This window comes from Leguminivora glycinivorella, chromosome 14, assembly GCF_023078275.1.
Source record: "Leguminivora glycinivorella isolate SPB_JAAS2020 chromosome 14, LegGlyc_1.1, whole genome shotgun sequence".
Classification (NCBI taxonomy): domain Eukaryota; kingdom Metazoa; phylum Arthropoda; class Insecta; order Lepidoptera; family Tortricidae; genus Leguminivora; species Leguminivora glycinivorella.
Genome location: NC_062984.1, coordinates 19,891,858 through 19,903,275, shown reverse-complemented (window position 1 = coordinate 19,903,275; position 11,418 = coordinate 19,891,858). Strand labels below are relative to the sequence as shown.

At 38.7% G+C, this 11,418-nt stretch overlaps 1 protein-coding gene across 1 annotated transcript; it reads right to left on the bottom strand.

Annotated features, from left to right (window-relative positions):
* Window positions 1-291: 291 nt before the first annotated feature.
* Window positions 292-1,730, bottom strand: LOC125233687 (polyglutamylase complex subunit TTLL1). Its single transcript, XM_048139771.1, has one exon. The coding sequence runs from the start codon at window positions 1,728-1,730 to the stop codon at window positions 432-434; it is 1,299 nt and encodes a 432-aa protein (XP_047995728.1). The 3' UTR covers window positions 292-431.
* Window positions 1,731-11,418: the final 9,688 nt, after the last annotated feature.

Below are 11,418 nucleotides of genomic sequence, written 5' to 3'. Positions count from 1 at the left end.
TCATGGGAGCCTGCGGTCCACTTTGACAACTAATCCCAAGATTTGGCGTAGGCACTAGTTTTTACGAAAGCGACTGCCATCTGACCTTTCAACCCAAAGGTTAAACTTTATTGCACAGTAAAAAATGTACAGAAGGCGAACTTAATTCCAGAAAGCATTCTCTACCATCTAACCTTTGGACCAAACAGAGATCAATAAGAGCTAATAGGTGCAATATAACATGACGAGAAATTGAATATCTAATTAGTAAACCTAAATGATTACGTATATATTGTCATACATCATATACAAACTATTGAATTAAGTACTTAAATGTTTTTTAGTTTACAGGTGAATATTTGGGTATACAGGAAAAAAAATCGCATATATATTATGTTTTGAATTGTAAGAGTTCCTAATATTGTAGCATAGATAGGGAGTTAGGCACTTTGTTACTTATATTTACTATTCCTTCCACGTGCCCCTGAACTAGGTTCATCTTTCTCCAAAAGTTCCTCATCGATCAGCAACTCAAAGCTCCCCAAGGCTTCAACGTTCGGTAACTTGTTCCATCTCACATCTGGCACTCCATCCGGTGGGAGCACCACAGATAAAATATTGTCTATCAGTTTATACTTTAGTATTCTGTCGTTTACTGTAGTAGAAGTTAACGAAGGCGAAGCATTCACTTCGACCAACCAAGGCTTCAACTGGTTGTCTATGATGATATCATAACCATAACACTCAAAACAATGTCTGTCATTCGCCATCACAGGCGCAACGGCCTTTAAAGAATGCACAATAAGCCACTGAATCGCCGCAAACAACTTCTCAGTGACAGCCCTGCCTCGCGTACCCTCCAAGTACAACCTCAAGTTCTCCACACTCATTTTCCCACCGTGTATACTATTGTAATCCCCGCCATGCTTCTGAACACTCACATTAGTAAGATGCACGTACATATTGTCCAGTTCGGTCACACTAGTATCGTATTTCACCGTACAGAATCTACAAAAGCCAAGTTGGAACAGATAAGCCTTTAGCGGGCGGAAAGAAGTGACCAACACGTAAAGTCTCAAATCGAACTTTTTACCGCCAATAAGTAAAGGATTGTCTATGTACCGGGATATAACGTAGCTTTCTTTACTAAGCTGCGGGTGGAAAGGGGTTTTCGCTTCACGGGACCATTTCTTCAGCTTCGATAGTTTATTTATTAGGAAAATTCCGGTGCCTTGAGATTTTCCACACGGCTTCATGATCCAAGTGCTCTGCGGTGACTTGCGGTATTCCTCCACGAACATATTATAATCCGCCGGTAGGATAAAAGTTATCGGCACGAAGTCTAAATGTATGTAGCGTGTGACTATTTGTCCTCCTGGAAGTACTACTTCAGCTTTTTCTGCTAGCATGCTGCCTTCTCTCTCGAGTTCTTTTCTGTATCGTTTTATATTTTTGACGAGTAGATCTTTTCTTGATAACTCGTAGTGGTTTGGGAAGTGATTTATCATTTGGTTGTCGTTCATGCGGTAGCCGCTTTCGACGCTGAAGAGGTTTCTGCAGGTTTGCGTGGAAGCCCAGTAGAAGTTCCATTCGTCATCGGGTCCGACCTGATTCCATCCGCGCCGCTCAAAGTTGCTCAGTAAGACGGACTTTTCTAAATCCGTGCAAAAGTTAACGCGGCACCTCTCGACAGCTGGCACGTTTACTCGCCCATACAGGCTAGTAGCTATTTTTTTCGCTTCCTGATTCATTGTTCCTGGTCCCGTGTAGTCAGGCAGAAAGTTCGGTCCATTGGCCAAATATTTGAGGCACGGGTGGGCATGTTGTCATGACAGTGGGCAAATAAAGCGGGCGGTAGCGAACGGCGCTCATTTCACTATGACTACGTGTAAACACGGGCCCGTATTGATTTTCGTTGAGTTTTTCGCGTATCGCAGCTGTGTTTGGAAATAAAAGCAGATTGAGAGTAACGGGAGGTAATAATTTACTTGTTTTTATGTTAGCTCGTAAACGAACTACCGTACGGTAATTTGACCACTTTTATGAAATGAATAGTAATTCTTGTGATATTTACGTAAAAAAATAGAAATAATAAATATGTAAATTCTAGTAACTGACACGTACTACTTAGGCGCTACAAATTATTAAGGTGTAGGTTGAAATACGATTGAATATCCAAAAATACATAAAAATAGGTACCTGTGTTTGTCTTCTTCCTCTGAATATGAAATACTAGGTAGGTAGGTGCTTATGTAGAAAAACGAACAAAAGATAATAATTTCCTTTTTAGCCACAAAAAAGGAAAACAAAATTAAGCCGAAAATAACAAAACAAATCAACCAGGATAAAACAGGACACACTCTTATTGTAACGGAATTTCCTTGTTCCGCTCCTGTAATAATAAGGTACACTGAGAGAAATTTGCATTGTGAATTTAACAAGTTCGACTTGTTGCGGTTCATCCGTTTGAATCAGCCAAACGTATGTTTAAAACAATATGTGTCAGGTTGTTTTTATAAAATCGACTTGTTGATTCAAATATATTGTCGATTCAAATGACATGTAGCTTGTTGTTTGAACCAAAGAGCACTTAGGCGCTATTTTAACAAAAAACTTGTTGAACGAACATGAAAACTGGTTGTATTTTCTCTCAGTGTAGGTACCTATACCGCCCTATACCTTCAAGTGTTTTCTAGCTTTGTGTAACAACGTTCATGAAAAATTTACGCTGTACGACAGTAGAATATAGAATACCTTCAATCGAAATATGGGCTTAAATACCGGATTAAAAAAAAACGACCAAAAGCGTGTCGGGCCACGCTCAGTATAGGGTTCCGTAGTTTCCCCTATTTTTCTCAACTTGAACCATAAGTTTATAAAGACTTTCTAAGCGATTGTTTTGAACTTTATAAGTTGAGAAAAATAGGGGAAACTACGGAACCCTATACTGAGCGTGGCCCGACACGCTCTTGGTCGTTTTTTTTTAATCCGGTATTTAAGCCCATATTTCGATTTCAAAAAGTTAGAGGGAGGCGGGGGGGGGGGGATACATATTTTTAAACTTTTGGAGCGATTATTTCCGAAAATATTAACATTATCAAAAAATTATTTTCGGAAACCCGTATTCATTTTGAAATACCTATCCAACAATATAATTATTACACGTTAGGATTGAGGAAAAAAGAATTACTCCCCACTTTACGTGTATTCCTTGGGGGTACCCTGATAAAACATTTTTTTCCACTGTTTATTTTACCACTTTGTCGGCGTGATTGCTATACATATTGGTACCAAATTTCAGCTTTTTAGTCCTAACGGTCACTGAGATTATCCGCGGACGGACATGGCGAAACTACAAGGGTTCCTAGTTGATTACGGAACCCTAAAAAACAAGTGCACTGGTGAATGTAAGGTCTGACTTCGCGCTGCTGAATGTAAAACCCTCCAGTGTCAAGTCCCTTCTTGTAAGTGTGTCCAGCTTCGTATAAATGTAAGGCCTGAGTAGACATTCGGAGCGGAGTGATCGGCGGGGCGGACGCGCGAACGTGCGTACATCCTATGCAGTTGCAACGTCCAGTCAGGCCACGTGTATGAGCTTCAATTATTTGAAATGTGACTGGTTACTAATTAATAACCAGCTCTCCCCCAGTGATCAGCGTAATTGAGCATTTCTTTGTTTTTTCGCCACTTTTATGAAATGTGATATTTTTGATAAAAATTATGGTATTTCTACTCAGAATCACTAGCTTCTTCAATCCTAGTAATTAAAAAAATTGTCCCATACAATTTTTTCTTATTTTGTTACCATTTTACATACATGCTGTGTGGGGTAACAAAAGAGGAAAGTAACAAAAATGTATAGAAATTCTGGGACACTTTTTGTCTCCCAGTGAGATTTAAAGTAGGTACTCGTGATTCTGAGTACAATTGACCTAAAATTTCCTTAAAAAATTAAAATAAAAAAATGCGTCGGAGGGACAAGTAACAAGAAAATAATGGAGGTGAATGGATAATTTTTTTACCCGAATATGTTACATATTTACTCGTATGTTCTCCAGTTTTCTTATTCCTTTTCCCTGAATACCAAAAATAAAGTACTAAATTATGTTACCTGAAAGTCGGGTATGCTTATGGCGTAAACCGTCCCTCTTATGTGAGGTAATATTTCAAGTGGACGGCCTACATGCTAAACATATTACTGGAATAAAGAACGGGTCGAAATAAGTTATTACACTCGTTGCAAAGTTAGACCTGAACTGCTTACTTTTTTTTTATACTACGTCGATGGCAAACAAGTATACGGTCCGCCTGATGTAAAGCGGTCACCGTAACCTATGGACGCCTGCTACTCAAACAGTGTCACATGCGCGTTGCCACCCCATTAGAAACTTGTACACTCCCTTTTGCTGTGTACTTAACACAGCAAAAAGGAGTGTACAAGTTCCAAGGAGGGTTCGGGTTGCCGACGACTCAAAGGACAATAGACGGAACAAATTAGTTCCGTAAGTCCTCCCGTCATCAGCACACCGCACCCTCGTTGAGCTCTGGCAGCCTTACTCACCGGCAGGAACACAACACTATGAGTAGGGTCTAGTGCTATTTGGCTGCGGTCTTCTGTAAGGCGGAGGTACTTCCCCAGCTGTTGGGCTCTGCTCTAGATTCGAGCGAAACGATATCCGCTGTGCTGTGCCCTACCACACAAAGCGTACTTATTTGTTACTTGGAGTACTCGTACTTTTATTTTGAATATAAGCAAAGAGGATCAAGTATTATATCTAGAGAGTTACTGTCAAAGTAAAATGTATAATCACAGTGCATAGACTGCCATCTCTTGACACAGGCTTAAAACTTTTGAACCTCGGTTTTGACAATTCGGCCCATATTCTTAGCCTGATATGTGTTAAAATGTCAAATAATAATATTAGCGCCATCTAGCAGAGCGTACCCCAAAGGTGTAATGCCATCTTGGCCACCGTACCTTTTTCTGTATGGTACTGAGGTACGTTTTTTTCTTATATTTTATCCGTCTATACGGAGTTATATATGTCTTTGGAATATAAGGATATAAGCAAACATGTTTTCTTTTTAAAGAACAGCGCCAGCTCAATGTATCCCTGACAGAGCTGACAGTATTCTCTCGCATCGCGTAGGCTTACCATTCACCGAGCGATTAATTTTAGTTATTAATTACTTTGTCTAGAAGTAGGTAATTTAAGTGTTGTGTGCGTGTAATAAAGTAACTACTCACTAAACTTGTGTATTTCAAAAAGGAGTGTACAAGTTTCTAATGGGTTGGTAACGCGCACGTAACATTCCTTGAGTTGCAGGCGTCCATAGGTGACGGTGACCGCTTTCGATCAGGCGGACCGTATGCTTGTTTGCCACCGATGTATTATACATTTTTTTTATAAAATCATCATCAAATATCAAATATATGAATTTTAAAGTTTATTTCACTATGCATAAGTTATAAGGTACCTATATAAAATAACATAACATTAAATTAATACAAAACAATATAAGTATGCCGACAACAGGGTCGAGTGGAGAAAACGAGGGAGGCCTTTTTTGCCCAGCAGTGGGACACAAAAGAGGCTAATTAATAAATATATACTAATTAAAAAGTATGAACGAAATGATTAAAATTTGTATTGTTTTTGTCTGATTCCAAAGATAAATGTGTTAATCAAGTGCTCAAGACTATTTCCGCGCGGTAAAATAGAGGAAGCAACTCAAAAGCGGACCATCAGGAAACAACAGCAATCGCAGCGAATATAGCCGATTAACCGACTTGCGCAGACAATTTATCGTCGCTCGTGGGCGACCACGCTTCCTGATTTTATAAGGACATTTCTGTATTCAGCTGTTGAATTTGTGAAAATTCTGAAATATTAGAGAAATCTAATTGCTAGCACTTTGTTTATGTATTTTTATAATTCCAAACACAAGACTGCAGATTGAACATTTTGATGGGTTTGAAATGGTTTTATCACAATCTTGAATATATTTCCTATTTGAGCAAACGAGTGCAATCACCAATAATTATAATAGTTAGAATCATATTAATACCAAACCTAAACCACCTTTATAAATAAATCTTAGATATCAATTTGAAATCGGTTGTTTGTTGTTGTTCATTATAGATATATAAAAGAATTTTTCATAAACGAAACGAAACAAATTAAGCCGATTTAGATAATCACTGATTATGATTGATTGTGTATGTAATTGAACAAAAAGTCTTTGTATTATCAAAAAAATGTGTTTTAGATATAATTTTGAATTAGTAATATTCAGGAAGATTTTCAGCACAAAATTGAATACGCAAAAAATTCGATTCGAAATTTTTATTCTAAATAAAAACCTGTTAAGTAGAAATCCTGTAGAATTCTTAAAATCTGGTCACCCCAGTCTCACGGCAAGTTTGTTGGGCGAACGCCAGCGACACATGTTGTGAGACTTCTTCAATTGAACCGAACGAAACAAAGCTTGTATTTATCCACGTCTGGTCTATGGACGGGGATTGGTTCCGGATGTTGGCGCTTTATCAACCTGATTAGGCTTGTGTCGTTCACGAACTATGAACTGTTAGGAATAAAATCCCATCAATGACCGAAATGAACTGAATCTTTCCGTGGTCTGAGAATCAGTCTTTGCTCATTTAGTTCAGTATAGGATCGGCGAGTGCGAGCGGTTTGGATCGAGAACGAGTGTGTGACTGCGCCGACCGAGAGCGAGAGCTACTTAGCAGAGCAACAAAAAACGTCAAGTTTTCATATTGAACTTCGTTTACTTACAACCTTTCGGCCCGGAATGTTACTATCTGTGGACTATTCGTATCATTTTGACACTATTCGGTCCCATTCGTTCTGATCTTTCCGACCGCAGTGGTCGCTGGTCTGGCTGAACTAAATAAGCAAAAGACCTAAAAGAACGAACTAGTTAGTGGGAGCGATTGAACGAGATCGGAGCGCTCCGATCAACGAACGAAACGGCACAAGCCTAAACCTGATGTACAGTGGCCATCAGATAGATATGAGCGGTCAAGGTGATCACAAATATCTGAACACGGTTCTTTTGTCAAGGCAAGGATAATTTATATAGGATTTACAATCTTCATACTAAATACTATCATAACTACAATGATGATGCCTACAATTGTTTTTCTTCAAAATGTGTATTGACGTGATATCATTAAAATAAAGAAGCATCTCATTTGTTCCTGTAAAAAATAAAAACACGCAAGAATATTTGGGGAAAATATGATTTTGGCATTTGGCACTTCCAGGCTGCGAAACAGCGCCATCTAGTTTTAAGCCTAAAAGGCCCATACATTTCCGAAGAGCGATAGGGAGAGCGTAAGCGATTGTGACGTTGTCTAAGTAGATGCAAAGACATATGTAACTCTGTATAGACGGATAAAGTCTAGGAAAATAACGTACCTCAAATCCCTAGAGAAAAAGGTACGGTGGCCTAGATGGCGTTACACCTTTGTGGAATATTTGACATTTTAACACAAACATATCAAGCTAACAATATGGGCCAAATTGCCAAAACTGAGGTTCAAAAGTTTTAAGCTTGTGTCGAGAGATGGCCGTCTATGTCTATGCACTGTGATTACCTACACATTTTACTTTGACAGTGACTCTCTATAACTTACGATATATGTACTAGCACTTGACTTTGGTGAATAGGATCACAAAATTAACTAGTTATTACAACGGGCTCGTAGCCTAGCGGTTTCGACGTCTGGACGCCGCGCCAGCGGTGTGAGTTCGAACCTCGGCTGAGGCGTGCTTTTGCAGTTTTATTTTTGTTTCTTTTATTTTCTATTATTTGATTGTTTACTTTTTCTTTCTGTAAGAATCTTCATTCTTATTTTTATTTTATTTTTAATAACTCTTATACTAACAAGGAAAGGTACCCATACAAAAAAAATATAATTAGACTACTCATTGTAATTCCTGCGATTCCTGCATTTATTGTAACTCTTAAATAATAATATTATCCTAAACCAGAACTTCTTGTTGCCATATAAAAAAAAAATACATATAAGACATACATGACATATAAGATATACATGAGGAAATAATACGCCGAATAGAATAGTTAATTATTAGTTTTAATGCAAATTAAAAGTTAACAACAATGACAAAAGCAATTTTCGATTTCGCATTGACAGTAGCGACACTAGTGACAGGATTGATGAACTAAGTGACGGGTGTTCGTTCGGAAACTATAATTATGTTTACATATCTTCAACATCCTCCCTTAAACATAATCCCATCCTTGAAGAACAGTAGGTTAGTTTTGTGTGCGACGTCGCTTTGGTCAGAGCGTCAGCAACCATCTGGTCTGTCTGCACGTAGCGCACCTCAATAGCTCGTTCGAGTATCTTATCGCGGACGAAATGGTGCCTCACATCTATGTGCTTCGTCCTTGAGTGATATCCATCAGTACCTGAAAGTTTTATGGAGCTCTGATTATCGCTATAAATTATTAAGGGCTCATCCTTCAGTTGCGGCCACAAACTTTCTTGAAATTGTTTAAGCCACATTGCCTCCTGTACACACGACGATAGAGACATGTACTCGGCTTCAGTTGTAGAGAGCGCCACAGTAGGCTGACGCCTAGAATTCCAGCTGATTGTTCCTCCCTGGAACAGAAATGCATAGCCAGTACAGGAACGCCTGTCGTCTCCGGAACTCGCCCAGTCGGAATCGCAGTATCCATGAGCCATGACTTCTTCACAATTTTGCTTATAGCTAAGCTTGTAATCGAGACTTCCTTTTAAATAGCGCATAACACGCTTCAGCGCAACCCAGTGCTGCATCTCTGGTTTTTTGTTATACTTGCTCAACATATTTACAACAAAACTTATGTCCGGTCTAGTAATTTGTGATATGTACAACAAACAACCAATTATCTCCTGATATGGCACATTATCTAAAATTTCAGCATTTTCTGAAGTTCCAGTTAGCTTAGTATTCAAATCCATTGGTGTTTGTACACTTTTGCAATCAGACATGCCAAATTTGTTTAACACTTCTTGTATATATTTTCTCTGGTCTAAGTACAAGATACCTTTGGCCCTATCTCTCTCCACATGAATGCCAAGACAATAGTTAATATCACCTAAGTCTTTAATTTTAAATTTCTTATGTAGTTCCTCCTTAAAATAGCGCTTTGTCTCCTGATTATTGGTAAATAACACAAGGTCATCAACATAAATAGCCAGGAAAAACATGTTACTGCTATCTACTATCTTATAATAAATGCAGGGATCTAACTTTGAACGAGATAGTCCCATTTCTCTCAACGTTGTATCAATCTTCTTGTTCCACTGTCGGCTAGCCTGCTTTAAGCCGTACAGTGATTTATTTAACCGGCATACTTTCTCACTATTGTCACCATACATCTGCGGTAGCTTCATATAGATCTCCTCCTCTATGTCGCCTTGGAGAAAGGCTGACACCGCATCCATCTGACATATATCTAGGTCATATTTAACTGCTAATGCAAACAAATATCTTAAAGAAGCGTACCTGACAACTGGTGAGTATACTTCTGTGTAGTCTATGCCTGGTTTTTGAGAACATCCTTTCACAACAAGCCGTGCCTTGTACTTCACTATTGCTCCATTTTCATCCGTCTTGGTTTTAAAGACCCACTTACATGGTATCGGACGCTTGCCTGGCGGTAGAGTAGTAATTTCCCATGTATTATTCTCTATTAAGGACCGATACTCCTCATCCATAGCATCTTTCCAGTGTTGAGCATTAGCGCTTGCCAAAGCTTCTTCGACAGTCAGCGGATCTGAAATCTGAACACACATGAAATTATTACCTTGAGCAAAATGTTTCTGATGAGACCTCAAAGTAATGTGCCTTTCAAAGCTATCATTGCTGTCACTACCGCTGGGATAATATGTCTCATCATTAGTATTCACCAATACACAGCTGTCAAAGGATGCTTCTGAATCTGATGTAGCTTCATTCTCATCAATATTTGTTGTCTCTCCACTTTCCTGTGCCTGTTCAACTGAACTAAGAGAGACTGTGGCCATCTGTGACCCTGAAATAGGCTCCTCTGTCATATTTTTAGTATTCTTACTATTCTCAATAAATATAACATCCCTACTAATCACTGTCTTTCCATTTGTAGGATTTAGCAACCTGTAGCCCTTTGTGTTCTCACAGTAGCCTACAAAAAGTAATTCTTGTGATTTGCGGTCCCATTTTAGGCGTTTTTCTTTTGGAATGTGTACCATAGCCTTAGTACCAAATATCTTAAGGTGTGAAATGTTAGGTTTCTTACCTGTCCATTTCTCGTATGGTGTTACCTCATCCAAAACTCGTGACGGTGATCTGTTGATGACATAAGCAGCACAGGCAACTGCTTCAGCCCACAGATTTTTTTTCAGCTTTGCCTCAAAAAGCATGCATCTTGCACGCTCCACCAGACTTCTCATCATCCTCTCCGCAAGGCCGTTCTGCTCATGAGTGTACGGTGCACTGGTCTGGTGTCTGATGCCGGAAGCTGCTAGAAAATCAGAAAAATCTTTATTACAATATTCATATATTTATTATTTTTTATTTATTAAAAAAAAAAAAAAAAATTAAAAAATAAATAAATAAATAAATAAATATTCTGTCCCTCTGTCACTTCTAAGTATCTTTATCTTTTTTCCTAACTCATTTTCTACTTCCTCTTTAAAAGTCTTGAAAATTGTTGTGATATCCATTTTGTTCTTAAGGAAATATACATACACTTTGCGGGAATAGTCATCTATGAAAGTTATGAAATATCGAGCACCACCAGCTGATGGTACCTCCATCGGACCACATAGATCTGAATGAACTATTTCTAGTAATGTAGTTGCTCTAGAACCAGAACGCGGAAATGGTAATCTTGTTTGTTTCGCTTCACAACAGGGTTTGCATACAGTATCACTCTGCTTGTTGGTGATATCTATGCCTTCAGCACATACCTCTAACTTCTTCACATCAGCCATGTTTAAATGTGCCATTATCTTGTGCCAGGTAACTATATCTGCCTTCTTTTCACAAATTGCCGCAAATGCACTGACCCCTACTACATTGAGCCTATACAAATCATTGATTGCTTGTGCAGTTGCTATGAGATTCTCTTTGGCATCATAAATACAACAGCCTTGTCGTTTATTGAATGTTACCGTATAGTCACTTTTTGCTAATTGGCTGACTGATAGCAGATTTGCACCTAACTCAGGAATAAATAAAACTTTTCTCACCTGGATAGGACAACCATCTTTACATGAGCCTGTTTGAATGTTTACATTACCTATTTTCTCAACTGTGACATAATCCTTGTTTGCCACCATTATCTTGTCAACCGGAGGTGGTTTGAAGTCATACATCCAGTCTGAACGCCTTGTCATGTGCATTGTCGCAGCAGAAT

What these genes read in the sequence shown, in the direction of transcription:
- LOC125233687 (XM_048139771.1), bottom strand. Translation starts at nt 1,730, where the DNA reads ATGAATCAGGAAGCGAAAAAAATAGCTACTAGCCTGTATGGGCGAGTA.